Consider the following 24,032-nt stretch of genomic DNA (forward strand, 5'->3'; position numbering starts at 1 on the left):
TTCAGGAGAATATCTCAGCTCTGTAGATCCTCACAATGCAAGTGAATGGATACCAAAACTTTGAAGCTCCAAAAATCATATAAAGGTAGCATAAAAATAATCCATACAACTCCAGTGGTTTAATCCATGTCTTCTGAAGCAATATGAAATGTGTGGGTGAGAAAAAGATAAATATTTAAGTCTTTTTTACTATACATCTCTACTTTCACTTTCACATTCTTCTTCTTTTTTTTCTTTTCTTTCAAGATTCATATTCTTTGTGCAAATTGCCACCTACTAGATGGGGCTGGTCAAAGATGGAGATATATTGTAAAAAAGAACTTAAATATTGATCTGTTTCTTGCTCACACCTATTATATAGCTTCTGAAGATTTAATCCGTGATGTGATGCTTATTTTTATTTTATTAATTTTTTTGCTTCTTATTATTACAAACTACTCCAACTAGTGTTACACCTTACACCAAACTTGTATATGAGATCTTAAAGTTTGCTATGTCATCACGTATCTTACAGTGATTTATATTTGTGGCAGACCAACGCAGCCCCTTTGTGTTTAAATAGAGAGTAAATTAGTTTTAGGACCAGAGTTCAAGAGTTATATTTGGTTCGCTGCATGTGAAGGATCTGTAGTCCCTTTTTGTGTATTCAGGACATAATGAGTCATCAGATTTATAAGAATTTACATGAACTTTAATAACATTAACAAACATTACTACATTGTATAATGCTTAATAAATCATCACTATGTAATATTTGTTAACTACTTAAAGGGATTATGAAATGTTATTTTTAACAGTAAAACACATACTGTACACACAAAACACATTGAATATAAAATATAATGTTCTTTTTGGTTGTAAACTGTACCTTCACCCTATTTGCACTGTCACTTAACAACTATAACATTTATTTAGAGTATTATTACATACTTCATCCAAAGACAATGTGCGCCGAAGAGCACATGCAGAAATAGATACATAAAATACATAAGGCATGATGCAATGGAGTGAGACAAACAGTAGATGCAATACACAGTCAAAACATTGCCATGACCATAGCAGATACATTTTATATAAGCTGCAGTGGGTTACTCTGCAGTGTCTTCATTCAAATCCACAGTATAAGAGCTTGCTATGGCCTGACTAGAAAGACCTGTACACTCCCTTTTGTGGATAGATATTTTGCTCTTTTGAATTAAATTTATTACAGGTTATAACATCTGCTTAATTCCCCAATGCACTGAACAAGATCCAGGTATCTTGTCAACCTTAGCACTGTTGTACCTTTAAAACAGTAGCTTGAGGTTCCAAAAATTTTAAATCCTCCTCTAACAGGCAGATCTGCATTGACACATCTGGATCCCTCCTGACTAACAAAACCTCCCTAAATGGGACCTACTGGCGAGAACTCAGTACAAAACCTCAATAAAGAAAGCGCGCCAGTGCAATGACGAGGTAGGTAAGGGTGATAATAGTCAGAGCAGAGAACATAAGAAGAAGTCCAGTGAACAGAACATTGTTTATGGGTAGCTTGAGGATTTTCCCTTCTGCTGGGATCATGTTGGACTGTGCAAGCATGTAGCCCAGGGACCAGGCTATACTGGTCTTATTCACCTGTAAAACACAAAGAGAGTCAAATGCAAAGTAGATTAATCAGTCGGATTCTTTACTGCTGGTGTTCCCTAACTTTATGGCCTGAAAAGAGCAGAAATTAACTTTTTTACTAGGTGCCAATATTTGCCACCTGTATGGATCTGATTTTCAATCTTTTTTCTAACAATATACCTATATATTCAAACACAAGCAGAACAAATTTCAGTGTAAATCATACATAAAACAATTTGCAAATAAACTGTCCCATTGAATGATACAATTTCTATAGGGATGGGTTTTACATAGAAATTTGTTCTGTTCATACATTATGAATAAGGCAAACGTGTTTCATCATTGTATATGTAAAGCTAATTAAAAGTAATTTGGCTGTTACCTATAAAGTTCGATTTTAAATATTTTATATTTTATAAATATTTAGACCTATAACTAGGCATAGAATTAAATATTAAAATATTTCAGATGCTACAAATAAAAAAGGAATTCATTACAGGGTATTTGCCTTGTGCCCCCATTCATTTTTGACTTTGCTTGAAGTTCCCGCTGATATTTTTAGTGATGTTAACTTTTTAAAATATAATGATTGTGTGTTCATTTGAAATATTTATGTTGTTATTTTTTTTGTATTAACTTTTTTTTATTATTATTATTATTATTATGTATTATTATTATTATTATTATTATTATTATATATTTTAAATTAATTCAACAATGGCATCTCTTTCCCTGCATTCCCCTCACAAAACCCTAGGGGGTCTGTGTACAAAGTTTGGGAAACCCTGCTTTACAGCATTCTGTATAGGCAAAACAGATCTGTGAGAGTAAAGAGTGGAACAGTGTGTATTTTTGATGTATTTTAGATATTTGGCATCTCAGACAAGCACAAAAACATGAGATGCATTAAGGCTTGACGTATAGTGTATGTTCCTTAGAAAGCAGCTGCTCAGAAATACATTACTGTAACTGTGAGAAGGTTTTTACAGGGCCCTACTTTTCAGTCCAGTGGTACAAAAAAGCTATTCTTGACCCTTTGTTCTTCCTGTCACAGGGCACAGCTAATGTGTTGGAAATAGAGGTAAGAAGTAGAGAAGAAGGTTTGCATGATAGCTTAATATTTCTTAAATGGACAAACAACCCTTAAAACATTGTCAACCATGTACAGTATTACTAAATATAACTGCATTATTGAAAAGTGAAATTGAAATGTGCATTTTTCTGTTACAGTAAAATATTTCCTTCTTTCCTAGTTTAATGTGCAGTAAAGCATTAGTTAATTTCCTCAATATATTGTATATAAAAACATCATAAATTATTGATACATCGATTACTGATGGGCACATTATTTTCTTGATACTTTTTTGAGGCATTGATAACATTTTCAGGCATTTAAATTAGAGGCCTAATTTGTGTGCTTTCCAACTCACTGTCAGTTAACTTCTGTTTAATGTAGTCTGGTATAATAGCTTTACGAGACCACAAGGGGATGATATAACATTTACTACTTAATACTAAGTTATTGTCCCCTCTGTCACCCCTACATTTGCGCAGCTGGTGTTTTGCATGGTGTTTCATTGTGGGTAATGTTATGGCGGATAAACAAATTGGAGAGTTTTGGGGAAATGGCAAAAGAAGTGAACTTTGGAGTAATTTCAGATTCTGGGTTGATGGAGCTGACCTATATCCGATATGAACAGATATCATGGTGAATGGCAGGGCAGTGCAGCGAAAGGCTGTAAACAGGAACAACCTACAATTGCGGAAGATTTGCACCTTAGGAAAAAAATATTAATTGATTCACCACAGGCCAAGAAGTTAACAAATTGTGTAGCTAAGTTTATAGTCAGCCATAAGCAGCCACTTATCATGGTGGAGAGTCCCTTTTTCCAAAACATGTTAGAGTAAAATTAAACCAGAGCCCGCCACTCACACTTTACTATCATTGTGTTTTGAAATATTTATGAAAAGACTGACTATTGTGCAAACAGTAGCCTGATTTATATCTGAAAAAATAAATAAAATAAGAAATAATAATAATAATAATAAAAATGCTGCTATAGATCAGTAATCATCATTGGCCATCACTGGAAGAGACTACCTGTTTATTTGTATATTTTGCAGTTACCTTTGGTGTCAATATTGGTGAAAAATTACACATTTAACCTTTAAGAAGATCATCACTTGTTAGATAAATCAGATGGAGATAAAGTACATGATGTGAAATGTATACCTCTTTCTGAAAATTGAGATTTTTCCAGTTGTCTGTGTTAAACTTATATCCATCTGCAAGAATAGTGTGCACATAGTTTGCTGAGTAGCAGTAAGACTTCAGATGGTTTTCTTTGATGTCTAAGGTTTGTTTGAGCTAAAGAGGGAAAAAAGATAAAAAACAAAAGTGTACTCATTTTACACATCAATCATAAAGATAATTCAAAGAAGTACTTCTTTTGCCAGTGCATATTGTTATGAAGCAGTTAGCCAGCACTCACAGTTTTCCAGTCCTTCGAGCAGAATATCTTCATGTTGTGGTTAAATGTCTCCATACTCTTGGAACCCTTCACGTTAAGAGCCGAGGCAGTCCAGTAGAACCCAGCATATGCCTAAGCAAAATAATACCTCATCATATGGTTACTTTGTAACAAATATTAAATAATATCTCTCTTGTTTTAAACACATTTTACATTAGGTCTTAAAGTAAGTTTAAATTTGGGGTCTAACAGAAGTTAGAGCAGAAATATAGTGTACATTTATATAACAGTTAGCTCAAATACAATGGTTTTGCTTCAAGAAACAGATTTTACATTGGAAATCAGGTAGCAAATCGTTTATCGTAGAAAATCAAGAAAGATGGATAACACTTTACATTAAGGTTATATTTGTGAACATAAATAAATGCATTTGGTATCATGGACTAACAATGAACAATTTATAGCATTTATTAATCTTGGTTCATGTTAGTTTACAAATATAGTATTGTTCAATGTTAGTTAATGTTAGTTCATAATGCTACAACTAATGTTGGCATATACAATTTTTAACTTTAAAAATGTATTAGTATATGTTGACATTAATATTATTAACCAAGATTTATAAGTGCAGTAAACGTATTGCTCATTGTTAGATCATGTTCACTAATGTAGTTAAATAAGATTGACAAATACAATCGTATTGTGTATTGTTATTGAAAAAATGCCCTTAAAAACAAACATAACATTTATAATAGTGAACGGCATTACCATGAACAGCATAGGCAAATCATTTTAAAAATTATTAGATGGCATGGACATTGGACAATTTTGTAGATGTATATACAATAGCAAAATTGTGTTTTACCAGCTTAACACACAAACACTACAAATATTGCATTATATATAGTATTAGCCATATTACAGAACTAAATGACTGATGAAGTCTGATTGGATGCACAACCTTTGACATCAAAAACAAAACATATGGGAAGAGTTCCCTATCTGCCACTCACTCGACATTGTGTCGATGTAGTGACACTAGGGGTCACTCTTGGGAGACCGAGACATCTCTGGTCTTTGATAAAAGGCCAATGAAAATTGGCGAGTGGTATTTGCATGCCACTCCCCCGGACATACGGGTATAAAAGGAGCTGGCGTGCAACCACTCATTCAGATTTTCTCTTCGGAGCCGAATGGTCGAAGTTTACTGAGCTGACTGTTCATTCAACTCTGCTGGATCTGACGGTGCATTTCAGCAGCTTCTCCCTCCTCTGCACTGGTGCACTGCAGAGAATGCCCCTGGGTGCTTAAGCAGACAAAAGAGAGTATATTTTCCTAAAAGAGTATATTTCTCTAAAAGAGCGGCACACACAGAACGTCTTTTTAAAGACGCATCTTTTTAAAGATGCCTTTCCGTTTGTGTGTTATTCCTGGTTGCGGTCGTTACCTCTCAACTTCAGACGGTCACGATCGCTGTCTTTCGGAGACAGCGTTCGTGGATGGTTCATGTACTCACTGCGAGAACATGACCATGGCAACGTTGCGGTCACCCCAGCGACTCCCCGCCTCGGTCCTTCTACCTACGGGTATGAGGCCAGCGCGGCTAGCACTGGGGGCGATTTGGGGACCCCAATGGGACCGCCTCCGCCGGGTATCCCCCCACGGACCTCCCATTCCCCAGCACGCTCGTCTGCCCCGATTGGGCTTCCGGATGAGTCTGCTGGCTCGTCTCACAGCGAGTTTGACCTCTTGTTCGGAGCCCGCGAAGCTGATGAGCTCTCGAGCGCAGCATCGGAGAGCGGGCTTGTCCAGTCGGACGCAGAAGCCTCAGCTGGGCTCCCCCCTTCGGGGATGATTGCCCAGTCACAGTCTGATGCGGAAATGACAGACATGCTTTCCCGGGCGGCTGCGAGCGTCGGACTAGAGTGGAACCCTCCGCTCTCCCCCGAACCCTCGTGGCTCGATGATTGGTTCCTGGGCTTGCGGCGCCGCTCAAAGCAGCCACGCCCCGCTCCAGTGCCTTTCTTCCCGGAAGTGCATGAGGAGCTGACAAAATCGTGGGAGGCACCTTTTACTGCCCGGTCCCGATTTCTCAGTTCTCCCGCCCTCACTACCCTCGATGGTGGGGCGGCCAGGGGCTATACGGTGATTCCCCCGGTGGATAAGGCGCTCGCGGTGCACCTATGCCCGCAGAGCGCCGCCACCTGGTGCGGATGCCCAAAGCTCCCGTCCAAGCCCTGTAGGTTCACGTCGTCCCTGACGGACAAAGCCTACAGTGCTGCTGGACAAGCCACCTCTGCCCTTCACGCCATGGCTCTCCTGCAGGTCCACCAAGCCAAGGTGCTAAAAGAACTGCACAAGGGTAGTTCCACCCCAGATCTGATTAAGGAACTGCGCTCGGCGACCGACCTCACTCTCTGGGCGACGAAGATCACGGCATGGTCTCTCGGGTGGGCAATGTCCACATTAGTGGTCCAAGGGCGGCACCTTTGGCTCAAATTAGTCGAGATGGGTGAGGCCTCATTCCCTCATGGGACCTCCCTGTAGTTCTTCAGGGTCTACAGAGAGTCCCCTTTGAGCCTTTGCAGTCAGCTGAGCTTAAGGCACTCTCCTTGAAGATTGCCCTCCAGACTGCGCTCAACTCCACCAAGAGGGTAGGAGACCTGCAAGCGTTCTCTGTCAGCAAAACGTGCCTGGAGTTTGGTCTGGGCTACTCTCACATGATCTTGAGACCCCGACCGGGCTATGTGCCCAAGGTTCCCACGACCCCTTTTAGGGACCAGGTGGTGAACCTGTGAGTGCTGCCCCAGGAGGAGGCAGACCCAGCCCTGTCGTTGCTGTGTCTGGTGCGCGCTTTATGCATCTATTTGGATTGCACACAGAGCTTTAGGATCTCTGAGCAGCTCTTTGTCTGCTTTGGTGCACAGCGGAAAGGAAGCACTGTCTCCAAGCAGAGGATTGCCCACTGGCTCATTGACGCCATAGCTATGGCATATCACGCCCAGGACGTGCCGCCCTCGGTAGCGCTACGAGCCCATTCTACCAGGGGTGTAGTGGCCTCCTGGGCCCTAGCCAGGGGTGCCTCTCTAACAGACATTTGCAGAGCAGCGGGCTGGGCAACACCCAACACTTTTGCCAGGTTCTACAACCTCCGGGTGGAACCGGTTTCGTGCCGGGATAGCCGGCCGGGTTTATCGCTTGCACATAGCGCCTTTCACCTCCTCTGAGCTGAAGACGTGCACCATTAACTCCCAGTAGTGTTCACAAACTATGTTCCCTGGTTGACTTCCTCCGAGCCCTGTGGCAGTCGAGTTTTCAGAGAGACTCGCTGCCTGCCCAGTACACGTGCTAACTAAAAGCCCTGTTCTGGGGTAGGTGCTCCGCATGTGGCGGTTCCCTGTAGGCAAACAGAATGTATATTTTCCGCAAATTCGTTTCCCTGTTGGCAAACTGTGTCTTCCTTGGGCAGAGGCCCCTCTGCCACAGTCTCCATGCTTGTAGTAACTCCTCCCCCGTTGGGTAGGACCTACCATGAGACACAACGTCAAGTGAGTGACAGATAGGGAACATCATGGTTACTTGTGTAACCTCCGTTCCCTGATGGAGGGAACGAGACGTTGTGTCCCTCCTGCCACAACGCTGAACTACCCGCTGAAATGGCCGGACCTTGTCTTGGCTCCTCAGCATACAACCTGAATGAGTGGTTGCACGCCAGCTCCTTTTATACCCGTATGTCTGGGGGAGTGGCATGCAAATACCACTCGCCAATTTTCATTGGCCTTTTATCAAAGACCAGAGGTGTCTCGGGCTCCCAAGAGTGACCCCTAGTGTCACTACATCGACACAACGTCTCAGTTTGCCATCCATACACAATTATATGATTAGTTGCATTTTATTATTTGCTGTCCATGACCCTATCTGAACAGGTCTGCAACTTATTTTCTATAAGACCCTGTTTACACCTGGTATTAAGATGTGTTTTTGGTGATCGGATCACATGTGGTCAATGCTAAATTACAGATCAAAAAGAGGTCTGAAATGTTTTGTGTTAGGATCACAAAAACACATGTGACCACAACGCATTTGAGGTTTAAACACTTATTCTTCCTTAATGTGTCCTAGACAGCAGTGAATAGCCACCCCTCTGTTACTAGCGGCTTTAAAAGCAAATGAACGTTTAATTTTAATATTTGAAAAAGCAAATACATACACAAGCACGAGAGCTTCACAGATCTTCTTCAGTGTGTCTGAAATCAACATGCAGTGACAAAGATGAGAACCATGAACATCTGAAGCTCCTTTAATGCAGGTAATACAGTAAAATAACAGATAATTCTGTTTGAAATGTTGTGTTCTGCATCTGGGAGAAACAGCATGTCGGTTCTTTTGTGCTTTCTTTTTTGGGGTTTACTGTCATGCTGTAACACACTGACATAGTGATTGATGTATGTCGTCATGAAACAGAGTCCCTCCCCTCGAAATCAGAACACAGTTGGTCACAGGAGATGCATTTAAGCAACCAGATGTTAACAGCGATGCGTTATCATCCAAGACGCATCTTAATACCAGGTGTAAACTGGGTCTTAGTTGACACCCACTGGTCTAATAGGCACCACACCGTTTAGCTAGTCTGTAGATCAGTGGTCCTTAACCTTTTTGCAAGTGTGACCCCCTTTTAAGAAAGACAATATTTTGCTGGAAAAACTCCAGTGGCTTTGATATTTGTGATTAATGTTTAGTTTTTAAGTTCCTTAACATCTCGGATGGTTTAAGGCTCTCATTCTTTGATACATCACCACAAATCACACACTGTGGTCGTGGATCCCCATCGACTGAGTGAAAGCATATTCCAAGTACTTTTCGTCATATTTCCTGCTTTTGGCTTTCTTTCCATTTGACTCTGTTTCTGTTGGACACTTTTTAACAGCAGCACCAGTTAGAAATCATTCCATGACTAATCTGCTGACCAACTAAGATGACTACAAATATATGAATTACTAGACCGAGGTGATGTCTTGCAATAAGCAGTAATTAGTTTATATCAAGTCGCCGGTAGGTGGTGCCATGATGCAAGTATTTTTTACACTCGTTCAAAATAAAAGTTGTCCCGTGACCCCCCAGCGACCCTTTTGGGGGGTTGCGACCTCCAGGTTAAGAACCACAGCTGTAGAGCAATGCCTACCATGAACTCTCCACTGACTGGCGGTTGATAAACTCCTTCAAACGAGCAGTTCTCAGCTCCACGGCAGGACGTCAGGTCAAAGATGCTCCTGACCAAGACTTTGCACTGTTCAGGATCACTATATCCAAAGAAAGCAATGTTTTGCTGTGGGCTATACTTCGGAGGAGCCTTACTCTTTGTACACTCACTTCCAAAAATCTCCTCTGCAGGCATGGTGATATTGTAACCAGCAGGATAACAGGGGTTCTTCACATAATTCCAGTTGGTGAAATCCTAAGTATATATATATATATATAAAACAAATCTATGAGATCAATTATTATGATACAGCAGGTAACACTATTTGAGATGGTTATTTTCAGATGAATTGATGGATGGTCAGTCAGAATCATAAAGACTCATATTATTCAAGTCATGATTCACAGTAATTAATCAAACAGATTTGGAAAGTGATGGTTGAGTAAATTAGTAGATTGAGAGATGGGTGAGTAAATTAATACCAAAGTTTCATTTTTGGGTGAACAATTTTTACTTTTTTTAATTTTATTTTTTTTTATAATAAAAATATGATAATACAGTACATATTTACAAATGTATTTTTTTTTAAATAAAATATTTTTATTTTAACTACATTTTACTTTAACTCACATATACTTATTTTAACTACATTTAAAAAAGTATTTTAAAAAAAAAGTCAAGTAGCCAACTGATTGGAAATTTTCTTGTCATATCCTTCACCTAAGATCAAATCAGATAAAAATGTAATATAAGTCATCCCTCCATTTCAGCCTTACATTAAATTACTGATGACAATGTAGTCTGTAAAAGTATTGACATGGCTTGTTTGAGGTAATATTAAGCATGAGCTACAAGTTTAAATGCAGCTCTCAGCTTCAGCAGTAATGGATTTTATAAGAAAGGTTTTACAGAATTTGTGATCAGTTTCCTCGTGCAATTACTGAGGGGAGCAAAATAAAAAATAAATAAAAAACTGTATAATAGGTACAGTCATTGTCCGATCTCAAAGTACAGATGTAGAAAGGAGTTTCCATTGCAGAATTGTTTTCTTTTAATGTTCTTGATATCCTGAGAGGAGGATGCAGTTAGTGGAAGGATAATTTCTTTGAGGCGAGTTCCATTTTTGGTAGTTTGTTTGAGACATTATGAAAGCACAATGCAAATGTCTGGGACACTGTTCTCGCTATATATTAATTAATTTAATACTTTGCTAAAATAGGATGAAGGAAAATGAGGATGTTCCAGAAATGTATAAATAAAAACATGAGCAGGTTCTACCTTTGAAAGTTTGGCCAATACTCTCTTCTCAGCTTCATTTTTCCCATAGCAGAGAAAACTGTGCGTGTAGATGTTGTATTCATAGCCATAGAGCGAAACCTTAATAATATCTTCTCCTCTGACATCATCAGTAACAGCAAAGGCAATCTGAGTGGAGGCTCCACCCAAGTCCAATGAACCGACTGTCCTAGCTCCATGAGGATGTACCCATGCATTCCATAGATCTTTCTATAAAACATAATACATGATTCAAATGGGTAGAATCACAATTTGTCCATGGACTTTTATCAGCATTAGGCTTTAAGGTGAAAATGTATATAAACATATAAGGCAAAGTGTATGCCTTGGGTCCTGTAACTGGTCACTATTTCTTTTAATATATTCACCAATTAATCACCTTTTTGCATTCTTTAGTTCGTTTTAAATGGTACTGTAGTGTGTCAAATGCATTTTTAAATACAAATATTCCATATAGTCTCTCAATTAATATGAGGTCATAAAAGCTGCATGAATAATAATTATAAAAGGATTAGCAAAATGCTGTTTAAAATTCAGAAGAAACTGTTTCAAAATTATTTCTGTGATGATCAGTTAGATTAAAGTAGGATATGAAAACAAAAATTTCTAAGTACCTCCAGGAAGTTCCCCATCAGGTAGTTGACAGTGATCCAGCCATAAAGGCCTTCTTCCTGTCCAGAGATGATAGAAGCATTATGGAAATTGAAGGGAAGAGAGCTAAGGTACCTCTGCATGTCTTTCAGGATAGTGTTGGACATCTCTTCATTTTTCAAGCTGTGTAAAAAAGTTGTACTGTCAAAGATCACAGCTTGTGGAACTGATATATTTTTTAAAAATTTCAGTTTCAAAGCATCAGGTTAGCTGAGGCATTAACAGAAATAAAAATCTAATTTTTTTGTTTTTGCTTTTTGTTGGAGCAATTATACCTTGACACAATAACATTTTATATCCCTGTCCAGAGTCCAGACATGCTGCTAAATAAGTGATATTTTATATATATATATATATATATATATATATATATATATATATATATATATATATATATATATATATATGTGTGTGTGTGTGTGTGTGTGTGTGTGTGTGTATGTATGTGTATATATATATAGTTTGATCTTTATATAGTTTGATATATATATATATATATATATGTGTGTGTGTGTGTGTGTGTGTGTGTATGTATGTGTATATATATATAGTTTGATCTTTATATAGTTTGAATATATATATATATATATATATATATATATATATATATATAGTTTGATCTTTTTCTATTTTATATGTTTGTTTTATTATGTTGTATGGTCTAATGCTTTATGACTCTCCAATCTTTCAATGTTACAGTAAATGGCTGCACTACTGTACTTAAAAATTATATATTTAAACAAAGCACAACCAAACATTATTTGGATAAAACATATCCAGAAAGAGTAACTGATTGTGTTGAAATTATTTACTGTAAAAGTCTCATCCCTGCTGTTGCTCCGAGGAAGACAGGGGTGGAGTTATGCTGATTGGTAGGAATGGTCTTGGTTATCACTGCCATGCAAGATTCTAAACTTGTCCATGTTTTCTTGTCCTGAGCCTCATTTATATGTAGATCTGAAATACCAGGGCCTTGAAAAGACATATTTCATTATAACATTGCACATATGTACACTTAAAAGTTACATTATTTTACTGCTGCCTCCTAGATTCCACAGTAAATTGTGTAGTAAAGAATTACACTCACAAAGATGAGATAAGATAAAAGATTTAATCCAAATTACTAATCGTCCTTCATTCTTAAAAGAATGCTTCACCCAAAAATTTAAATGTTGTCATTTTCTTCAAAATCCTTATTTACCCTCATGCTATTCCAAATCCATATGCTGTTTTATAAAACTAATAGTTTCGGTCCTGGATGCTGATTGGTCAGTGACCTTTTTATCAAGCAACTATTTGTATCACTGTGCTGTGTGCTGCACCCATAGCTGACCGCTGTTATTTTTTTTTTTTTTTAGAAAGATCACAATTAGTGGTTTAAATGCCTTTATAAACACGATAAGGCACTCTTGGCCTCCCCTGAAGCTTGCCTGCATTCTTGTCCTAAATTTAAAAAATGATGCATCCCATTTGGTTACTACACAGGTAAAGCCTTTTGCCACCAAGGACACTGACTTGCTATTTTTGCAGCATCGGCTGAGGTCAAGAACTTAAGTAAGTTCCTCACACAAACCTATTATACTGTATGGCTTGAGAAAATGTAGAATATAGCGCACGAGTCATATGGACTTTTGTGGTGCTTTTACGTTTTTTTTTTTCTTTCTTTTTTGGAGATTGACAGCTGCTGGTACCTATGAATTGTTGTAGGGCAAGAGATGCAAAGCCAAATGTGTTAGGAATGGCATTAGGGTAATGACAGAATTGTTGTTGTTTTTTTGGGTTACTGCATCAATTACAGCCTGAACACATGAAAAATGTTCACAATAGTTCAAATGGCAACATTTCTGCAAAATGATATTACGGGGTTTAATAAACGTAACACTGCAGTTTCAAGGTGAAATTTCCACTGAGTGGTGCTAAAAGCGAGTTTAATGTTCTCCCAAAAAGATGAGGTTTTTTAAGGTTAATGCTCTATGGAGTTTTAAATGAATAAAACCTACCTCCCTAACTTAGACCTTTAACAGAAACCTAACCAATAGTTTCATAAAAAGCAAATGTGAGATTATATATTTTTTTCTATTTTTAAAATGAACAAAATCGACATCCCTACTCTAAATGCTACATCTAAACCGAACTGATTGTGTGATAAAAGCATGTGAGATGAAAAACGTGATAGCTGAAGCAGCCATGTCATTTTGTGGCGTTTCTATGATACTTTTGGCTTGTGTGTTAAGTCCAATTCTCTATCAGTTAGTCACACTTGAGGAAGCTTGTATTGGTTATGTAATGCAAGTGTTAAAATGTATAATCTTTCAAAACAATTATATGCGTTATAGTAAGCATGTTTCGAAAGAGTATTGTTTGGGGGAAGGAGCAAAAAATAAGTGTTTATGAAGTGTTATTCTCAGCCTAGTCTCACAGAATGAAAATTTTTGCTAAATGACTTTTACGTGCCTCGTTCTGTATTTCATCACAGTTTCCTGGCGAAATGAACATTGGAGGCGCTACAACAACTGTGCTTACACAAAATCACGAATACAATTGCTGATTATGACTTTATAGACACTTATTTTTTGCTCTATTACACACACTGCTATGTTATAATATCGAAACACTTTTACTCTTATGCATCATTTAAAAAAGGTCTACCACTCATTTGCTTTTAGGACACTATTAGTTACTTTACTTATTAAAAGCTGCATCAAAGATTCACAGTAAAAACCTAGTCTGATTATGACATTATTTCACTGGCTTATGGTGCCCACCGCTGGACATTTCACTGGGAAACTCCAGCCAAACGAGTAATGAAGCATGTTATTTTGTTTTGCAAAAATATTGCCATGGTCATGTAATGTTCATGAGACCAGGCTGTTTAATCTAAAGATTTACTCATGATTTGTGTGAAAGTGAATACAACTCAGTGCTGTTGTAGAGCCTCTAGTGTTAATTTCACCAGAAAACAGCAGCGATATGTATAATGAGGCACAAGTGATTTTGCAAAAATATAATTATAGTAACATTTTTAGTATGAGACCAGTTTGTCCAATTACGTCTTCAACAGTGGTGAATTCTCAGGGCCAGCAAAGCCTTCTCTGCTGGCATAAATAAATATTTTTCTCAATCACCTTTTTGCCTATGTATTTTTAATTGCTTTCCACTCTTAATTAATCTACAAACAAATAGAGAAAAATGAAAAGTTTATCCAGTCATAATTTATTCCTTGATGCTTACAAGCAAAGTGTGACAACTGTTTCACAAATCACATGCCCAAAGCCATGCTCCTTAGCCGAAGCAGCGCATGAGTCTGAGCTCCACCCCATCAGGCCTTCAGAATTTCCACAGAATCCCTCAACAGTGCAAATGAATGAGCAACTTCAGATTGTCAGATTCATCAGCCAATCAGATTGATTTATTTGTTCTTGGTGGGTGTGATCTTTAGGATATGTCCCGGTCGAGGCCTTCTAGCTGGCCTGGAGTGACGCAATCAAGAGCGCGAGATCTTGCTGACGAGTCGACTGTCATTACTGCCGCTATAGCCATTGAGAAAGAGATCCTTATGGATTTAAAAACCTGAGATGTTCTGCATGACGGTGTGATTGCTTAATTTATTAAACAGGAAAGGATGACTGATTTTCACTTCAAGCAAATTGGTAAGTGCTTTTTGCATTGTTATAGCAACATCAGGAGTTTTCTAAGTGTAAATTAGGCTGCTTGAGCATTCAGTGTCGGATCAAGTTTTGAAAAGTAGTGCTGCGTTCCATTCAACTCGGGAAGTCAGATTTTACAACTTCCTACTAGGAAAAGTGCAATGGAATGCATCTTTAAGTCAGGATTACAACTTTTAGGCTCGTGCAGAAATTCTCAACTCCGATTTCGCCGAGATGTAGGGGCATGATGTCACACAAACATGTCGACACTCAGGGAGATATACAAAGTAAGTGATAAACATTCACTTTATTAAGTAGTATCGATAAATGAGTTTGTTTCCACATTACATGATATTAAAGCTTCTTTAACAAACGTCTGCAGAAACAGGTGTATAAAACATTATAATCTCTTTTGATAATCGTACACCTGAAGCACAAATGCTAGCGCTGCAGCATTGTTTATCAGTTGGGTTGCTAGGAGACATCTCTAATGAGAGTCAAACCCCTGCTAAGCTAACGGGAGCGTTGCAGTTCCGAATATCAGGGAATGGAATGCATTTATGTTCGGAGATATCAAGTAGGAATATACCACATCCAACTTGAATGGAACGCAGCATAACCGTGTACCCTGACGAAACAAATTTATTGCAAGCAACATTTAAATCACAAATATTATTAGATAGATTTTTCCAGGTATTATAGACCTCCTTGGTAGATTCATATGAAAAATTATGATTTTTGAATGTCTGTTTGGGAGACTTTCATTTCACAAAACAGTCATGCTGCAGTTAAAATTAGGCTTGTTTGAGCATTAAGTGTCGTTTCAAGTTCTGGCTTTCGTGCGTGGACGTGTTTTAAAATGTAAATTGGTATTATTAGTTAGCTGCAACATAATGCATGATGCCCAGAGGCATAGGGTGTCTTATTCATTGTGAAACTGTGTTTTCTTAATGGCATGAATCACACTGAAGGCATAGACTTTTGATGCACGGCCCACCACTGCTCTTTAATGTACCAATATTTTATAGACTGGGTGGGCTTCCATGTTTCAAATAAACCTGAAATGATTATAAGGTTATAGGTCTCTTGATTTGTACCTTCAACTTGACATTTTGTGGTCTGGCTAACAACTCCAGTGTTGTTTTCTTTTTCAGCAGGCCACTGATAGAGATACACAGTAGTCCTGGAGGAGCCTGCGTCCAACACAATACCATACTGGAGAAAGAGACAGAAACAACAGACATTATTACTGTAACCCTGTCAGGATTTCTGTCCAAAAAGGTTTTGCAAAATAATAAAGAGCTCATTCATTCACACTGGTTGAAAAATACATTGGTGAATAGCTATTTGCCATGGCTGTAGTCTTTACTGGCTAAGGCACTCAAGAACAGACAAGTACAATTGCCTGCAGCTGTTTTAAAAGACGCTAAAATAAAAACATATTCATCCAGTGGGAAAATATGCGAGGAATGACTTTATGAGTCATCAAAAGGATCATATATCTTAAGATTTTAGGAGTGGCTTCCTGGACAAAGATGCAGCATTGTGCAGAATTTAATAATTCCATCAATGGTGATTGTCCGCTGAAAGCTTTTCTGTTTTTAGGACAAATCGATTTCCATTCAGTGCTACAAAAAGAGTGGTTGCTTTGGTGAAAATAAATACATAAAAAAGCAAAATTCAGGAGTCTTTCATGTACTTTCACCTGTAAATGAATACTGGCCATAATGCTATGGCATAATGTGTGAGTTTGTTTTTCAACACATAAATTAAAGAAAAATATGCAAGAAATGTTTTCATCATTATAACAACATCTTTTCCATTCATTTTACCTCTGACAATTTCTACTTGATGTTGAGTTTTCAACTCGATATTCTTCTTAAGTAATAACATTCAAAATGGTTGAATAATTGCAATGAATATGTGGACTGCAGGTCATAATTTTAAAATCACTTTGATTTTACTTACGTAAAATTTAAGCAGAATTGAAACTTTAGGTTCAATTTTAGTGGCTGAAATTTTTTTACAGGGTTATTTTACTCTTTCATGTGCAATTGGAAAATCATATTATAATTACATAAAATTATTGATTTAAGCAAAATTAACTCTTTTGCATGCCCATGTGTGACTGTCAGATGAACGTAATGCTTTTATAATTTTACACCCTCTGAAGGTACCCAATTAAACCTAATTTATTGGGTTCCCACTTTTGTAGCATGAGTGCATAAATTGCATACATGATCTTACCTTTAGTCCAGGGGATATGTAAGTTCTCTTATGAGTTTGAATAACTGCTATGGCAATGATTACCGCTATACTGGCCAGAAGAAAGGAGGCGGCCAAAGCTACTGCAACTTTTGTCATCATCACCTATAAACAAAAAGATAAACAAATCACACTTCCTGCTTACTGTGAAGCTTGAATCCCATCCAGCTGGCTTAAGAGCTAAAATAATAACACTCCCACAACAAATCACTTTCACTCCTTGCTTCAACAATGGCAGTTCACAGAAGGACATACTGACATGTACAGACGTATCTGCTACTTTTGCCATATTTTATGATTTGACAAATTCTCTCACAAACTATTGAGCCCACAGGCATTCTGTCGTTCATGGGATTGTTACCTCTAAACTCCTGTAAAAATTAGCCTGTTACACTCCCATTTATGCACCTTATTCAAGCAATTAAAGTGCATGTGCAACAGGGTTCATCTGAGTGGACCCCACTGAAGCATATTTTCACTGGTGAAATTGCTTCTAATTTGCATTTTTCTAATTTAGTATATTTTCTTGAATTATAAATGTTATGATCAGCACAACAATTTGAGTGTAATGCTGAACTGAAAAATTGACACAAAGTTGACGATTTTATGGGAATGTCCCCCTTTTGCTTTAATAACAGCATGGGCTCGAGCTGGTGTAGACTACAGAAGTTTGCACAAAATCAGATGATCCATGTTATCCAGCATGATTTCAGAATATTTCAAAGAGCATTTTTTTAGAGGCAAGCACAGACTTTGACCAATTTGCATATTTCATCTTACAATCATTGATTGACAGCACTGTCAGATAAAATTTAGTTGAGAAGAACTGAATCTTTCGACAAATTTGTTCTATACAAATGTCTCAAATAATTAATAATACAGTCTAAACTAAAACAATACATAAACAATTAATATATATTTAATTATTTATGTATATGTATATATATATAATTCTCTATTACCATGAACTATCATTTTTTACTTTTATGATCTGATGTGACTTTCACAAGAAATGCTTATTGCTAATTATTAACAACAATTATCATATGTACCATACATTCATGCATGTTGCAGTGTATTCATGCACTGTAGTTTAATTGAAAAAGGTTTATGTGCTTACCCCTCTGCGTGAGGATGCTGTGAGGTGGTCTGAAGACTGTGACTCCTTATTGATCATTCTGTCCAGAGTATGAACGTGAGTATGATTGGTTGTATGTGCAAGAGTGTGTGTGTATATGATTGTGTGTGCCTAAGTGTGCTGAGGAGAAAAAATGGGAGGGCGTGTCTTTCAGCATCCAATAAGTAGGGGCTTTCCATTAAATTTCTTCAGAAACTCCACCCATTTGATTAAGACTACAGCCCACTTAATCTATTTTCAACACATAAATGAAATGTTACATTAGCAGAAAATACTGTAAAAAATGTTTTCATCATTATACATAATCTTTTCCATCCATTTAACCTCTGACAATAATTTCTTTCTTTACTACTCGATGTAAAATTTAGATGAATGCTTAATTTAATTTCTCCTTTGTGCCTCTGCAAATAATCAAATCTCTCAGCTCATTTATGGCTATTTATACAGTTTTTCTCCATATATATGCTTAAACCTGAAAGTTTTTCTCAATTCATGAAACTGCTATGATAAATACAGAATTGCTTGTTTTTATGAAACATTTCAGCACACACATTTTTACTGTATAATGCTGTACAGACACAGCCTGGTTACAGACACATTTTGAGTTGACATCGGAAAGACAAACGATGGGTCTTGCATTTCAACACTGTTACATATTACAGTAAATGAAGAAATGATTATCATAATTAGCATCATTATATTTCAACATGGATTCTCTATTGACACATGAAATTATTATTGCAAATTGCTAGGAAAAAAAATCAAACCATCAATATTTCTGAAGACTATTCCAACAAACTAAACCTACTGCAAATACTGTACTAACATTGCTAGTCATATGCATATGTGTAGTTTGTATGCTTGTCCCCAGCATGGAATGATGATGGTATGATATGTGCTGGTGTGCCCTGTAGGCTTCTTAGCTAGCTTAATGAGCAAAACTTCCTTGGACAACCAGCTTAACCATAAAGACCATTCTGATAGTCCAGCTTTAGATAAATTTAGCTTACAGCATAACTATGTTGGTCCACCACACTGTAAAAAATTCACCCGACTAAAATTATTTTAAATAATAACAAAATGAATAAGTTTGAACACTTTGAATTTAATCTGATTTGAATCTTACAGTAATCTAATTTACTTAGAAAATCGGATTAAAACTCATAACCCATAAAACCCATAAAGTTGAGTAGTTATTGTGACAATTTAAATGGATCAACAAAGGAGGGAAAATCCACGCACATCCAATATTTTTTAAAAGGTGCCGGATCAAAGCATGATGCAAGTGAAGTAAAAGTGAAGAGATACAGTATATTCAGCTATGAATGCATTGTAATTGATGTTGTTAGATGGGGTCTGAAAGGAAATGATATAGGCGAATATAAGCAGTCATGTTTGCTATTGATATGGTGGCATTTTCACACTGAAGTTCTTTATGTAATCCAACAGTATATGCACCTATGCCTTTTGGTATGCTATACACACTAAATAGGCAAAATTATGTGGAAACCCCCTTGTTGGTTTGCTCAGGTTTCTTAAAGGGATAGTTCACCCAAAAATGTAAATTCTCCCATTATTTACTCACCCTCATGATATTCCAGGTGTGTATGATTTTCTTTCTTCACCAGAAAACGTTTGAAGAAAAACAGAAACATATCTAGCTCGGTAGGTCCTTAAAATGCAAGTGGATGGTGAGTTCTCATTTGAAGCTCCAAAAATCACAGATAGTCAGCATAAACATCATCAATATGACACCAGCTGTTAAATTAATGTCTTCTAAAGTGACACGGTCACTTTTGGTGCAAAAAAGATAATTATTTAAGTACTTTTTTAATTCTAAATCATGCTTCTGGTCAGCAGTGGTACGTGCGTGTGATGTAATTGCATTGGCATTTGAAACACACTAGAACTGATGCACGTGAGAACGAGGAACGCTGTACAGTAGCTTGGTTTTTGGTTTAGATCTATATTTATCTGTTTCTTTACTCACAATGGTGCATTTGTGCTTATCCTAGATGTCTCAACCGAGTGGAGAACATGAAATTACATCTGTGTCATGGCAACGTGAATACATCACACGAGAGACCGCTTGGACTCCACCCTCTTGTGAAGCTTACCATAAGCGTTTGATTATAGTTAAAAAGTACTTAAATATTGACCTTTTTTCGCACCAAAAGTGATCGTATCGCTTAAGAAGACATTAATTTAACCACTGGAGTTGTATCGATGACGTTTTTGCTGACTATCTGTGATTTTTGGAGCTTCAAAAGAGAAATTACCATTCACTTGCATTTTAGGAACCTACTGAGCTAAAAAAAAATTCTATTTTTCTTCAAATGTGTTCAGCAGAAGAAAGAAAATCATGCACACCTGAGATATCATGAGGGTGAGTAATTTCATTTTTGGGTGAACTATCCCTTTAATATTAGTCAAGACAAATCTTAATGCTACCACATACAATGACATTCAAGACAATGCCCCTGTGCATAAAGAAATGGTTTATTGAGTCTGGTGTGGAAGAACTTGACTGGCTTGCACAAAGACCTGAACCCCACTGAACAACTTTGGGATGAATTGAAACACCTACATCACTGCATCATCTGTGCCTGACCACACTGATGCTCTTTTCAGGAACCTTTCCAGAAACGTGATAGCTGTTATAGCAGCAAAGAAAGGACCATCAAACATACATTTGGCTATATGGTGTATTTATTTCCCGTAATTATGACAGTACTGGATGTGTACATTCATAATGCATATTGGCAACATCTACTCTCGTTTTTTGCAAGTCTGGTTTAGGAATACACATCACTGAACCTCACACTTTTCACCAGTTACTGTGGCCTGGGAGAATACATCACACCTCAAGACTGACTGGAGATGAAGACAACCAAACTGAATTAGATTGTTCTCCTCATCACAGGGTGGGTTGAAGACAGGTATTTTTAGCTGCTAGGAGTGTGATCTGACACTCCATTAGCAAGAAGGAGCCGGAAAGTCAGTCCTTCATAATTGGATTAGGATGGAGAAGGGAGGAAAAAACGACTTATTAAAGCCTTTCTCACTACGCTGTAACATGGTTTGGAGTCCTTGGGTTCATTACCACGTACACAGGCCATACACCTATAAATACACTTGCTTGTCAATGTTGTTTAATATCATACACGTGATCCACAGTGCTGATGGCATCACTCACTGCAGTGTATTGTGTTGATGTTTGTGTGCAAAGTGAACTAATGAATGAACTTGTCATTATAAAGATTAGCCTTTCACCCCTTTTCTGATCTGTAAGCCCAAAGTTTGTATGTCGTGCTTGTGGTTTCTGTGTAGAAAAACAAAAAAGAAATTCTTATTTTATTTTTTTTTTACTTTATAATTTGTGCTCAAAGGAATATTTCAGGTTCAGTACAAGTGAAGCTCAATTGACAGCATTTGTGGCATAATCTTGATCTCTCTCAGAAAACTAGATAGTATAGAATAACATGAGTTAGTGATAGATTAGTTTCCCTTGGCGTAAGCCCCGTCCTTCGGTTCAGCGTCAGAATTCACACTTGAACCATCAGATCCTGCTGGAAGGCGATGACGGCTGGGGAGAGGAGCTTACCCCTTACAGCAGGATGGGACCTAAACTGGTGGTGTTAGGGAGGCAGTGGGTGAAAGCAACGCAGTATAACGAACAATGAGAGACAGCTGTGGTACCTTATAAGGCATAAACATATAAACACTCTTTATAAGAAAAATATTTAACAAAAATACGTTTCTTAGGTTTTAACTGATAAAACAACAACAACAACAACAACAACAGAAACAATAGATTCACTGTTTAAAATGAAGACAAGAAGTATCTGGTTGTCAAACATTAGTGGAACATGTCAGGTAATGTGATATACTAAACCTTTGGTTACTCTGCTAAGAATTCTGAGTAAACCTGAGGAGAGCTGACTTGGAACCAGCTGGCTAAAAAGTAAAGGGTGCAAAATGGCAAAGAAAAGTAAAGTTAGTTCTTCTAAAAGGTCTTGCTTCATTTGTTGGCACATATTTTGATATTTTATTATCTATGCAATGAACTTCATATTTTAAGTGAAGTATCCAAGGACTTTTTGGGGCCACCGCATATTTGAAAGAAATCCTCCTGATCATTTTCCATCCACATCAACATGCTTTTATTAAAACCTTCTTTCCACAATGCATGTTGACACTTCTCTCACCGTTGTTTCACTTGACACTATCTTTTCAAATTCCTCCATTAGCATAATCAGCATTATTTGAATGTTTTCATGATTCATGAACCACAGAAAAGTGTTCACGGTCCATTACGATGGTATATGAGGGTATAATGAGTGTGATCCTATATAATGGAGAGGTGTTCCCTTAATTATATTAATACATCATACACCCACTGAAAAATCGAATATCTTTCCATTCAATTAAATTCTAAGTGAAACTCAGCACTGGCTTATTGAATTATCATCCACATTTAGATAAGGAGCCAATGCAAAGCATAAGTGTGAACAGATTTAAACAATTAACTCATTCATCATAATATCCCTGTTGTTGTGATAAATGAGGTGTTCAGAAGATTGCTAAAGAGCTTTTACTTATCAGTAAACTTTGATCTCCATTTAAAACACTAAGGTGATGCATGTTTATCATCAGTAATAACATTTACAGCCTATTGAAATAAATGACCACTAATTTCTATAAAGATTCTTTAATTTCTTTAAACCGTTAAGTAATTATTTATAAAATAAATAAATACATTAAAAAAAAAAATCCAATAAAATGCATACATGCTGCCAAACATCTCTCAGAGATGTTGCATAAATATTGTTTTGTTTATTGGTATCATTCATGCTATTGGTGGCTGAGTGGTACACCAGATGCTTTCAGAATGCATTAACGCTTCCATTAGGCATCTGAAACAGCGAAGGGTGAGATGTGTGATTCCTCTATGAGCAAAACAATTAGTAGAACAAGTGCTCTTTGAATATACAGCTGACAGACACTGGCCACAGAGAAAAATAATGTCCAGTTTTACATCTGTAGCAGTTAATCAAATAGCACTGAGTAAGGAATGCTGAAATGCACTGGAGATCAAGGTTGACTTAACTGTGCACAATTTATTACTCCCTCCCCTCACTTATGTCTAAAAAGTTTCTATGTCATATTTGGGGTGTACACCCTCATTTCTCAGAGTGCATATCTTTAATCTGTTTAACAATTAAGTGAGCAACAGAAGTCTAAGTCTGCTGGGACATTGTGCATAGACAATAGTGCCAGACAATATCCTGTCATAATCAAAAGATATATTGCACAGTAGAATGGACACTTAAACAGACATTGCAGTAAAACATATTCAGGCTTCTGTGGGTTCATTTGTGCTCATGTTCAGAAGCCACTACGAAGTGGCGATCAACAGCCTGAATGTCTGAATTTGGGATGCCCTTTGAACAGACTTGCCAGAGGGTTTCCCATCTGCTAATTGTGCCTTCTGTGTCCATACTTCAAGAGTGACATCACTTTCATCAATGTAGGTCCACAATTGGACATTTGTCAGACTGGAAGATGAATTTTCGTTCTTGAGACCCTAAAAGTCAGAGAGTAGATTTGAATATGCCATTTGCACAATTGCACATTTGTGTATAAAGAGGTCTAATCTGTGATTCAATATAATCTTGTGTCTGTCTGGTTGCCGAATTGTGGAAAGTGTTGCATGCAACTATCATTAGGATAATTTGTGTTGTAACGTGGAAAAAGAA

At 37.3% G+C, this 24,032-nt stretch overlaps 1 protein-coding gene across 2 annotated transcripts; it reads right to left on the minus strand.

The window, feature by feature from the left end:
- Positions 1-685: 685 nt before the first annotated feature.
- On the minus strand, positions 686-18,383 carry LOC127452565 (ectonucleoside triphosphate diphosphohydrolase 3-like). 2 transcript variants are annotated; one of them, XM_051718110.1, is made up of 10 exons: positions 18,256-18,383; positions 17,118-17,240; positions 15,968-16,085; positions 12,036-12,195; positions 11,187-11,346; positions 10,555-10,782; positions 9,259-9,531; positions 4,098-4,208; positions 3,839-3,973; positions 687-1,614 (listed from the first exon to the last, which is right to left on the minus strand). In XM_051718110.1, exons 1-10 carry the CDS (start codon positions 18,310-18,312, stop codon positions 1,423-1,425), a joined length of 1,557 nt encoding a protein of 518 aa, XP_051574070.1. In that variant the 5' UTR covers positions 18,313-18,383; the 3' UTR covers positions 687-1,422. The 2 variants fall into 2 exon arrangements, with proteins under 2 accessions (XP_051574071.1, XP_051574070.1); XM_051718111.1 differs by lacking the exon at positions 9,259-9,531 and having other exon boundaries at positions 686-1,614.
- Between the last annotated feature and the right edge of the window lie 5,649 nt (positions 18,384-24,032).

This window comes from Myxocyprinus asiaticus, chromosome 15 (genome assembly GCF_019703515.2).
Source record: "Myxocyprinus asiaticus isolate MX2 ecotype Aquarium Trade chromosome 15, UBuf_Myxa_2, whole genome shotgun sequence".
NCBI classification, from domain to species: Eukaryota; Metazoa; Chordata; class Actinopteri; order Cypriniformes; family Catostomidae; genus Myxocyprinus; species Myxocyprinus asiaticus.

Coding starts and splice junctions, on each gene's coding strand:
- LOC127452565 (XM_051718110.1), bottom strand. CDS start 18,312: ATGATCAATAAGGAGTCACAGTCTTCAGACCACCTCACAGCATCCTCA. Junction 10,783..11,186: donor TGATGGGGAACTTCCTGGAG/GTACTTAGAAAT, acceptor TATGTTTTATAG/AAAGATCTATGGAATGCATG. Junction 9,532..10,554: donor TATTGGCCAAACTTTCAAAG/GTAGAACCTGCT, acceptor ATATATACTTAG/GATTTCACCAACTGGAATTA.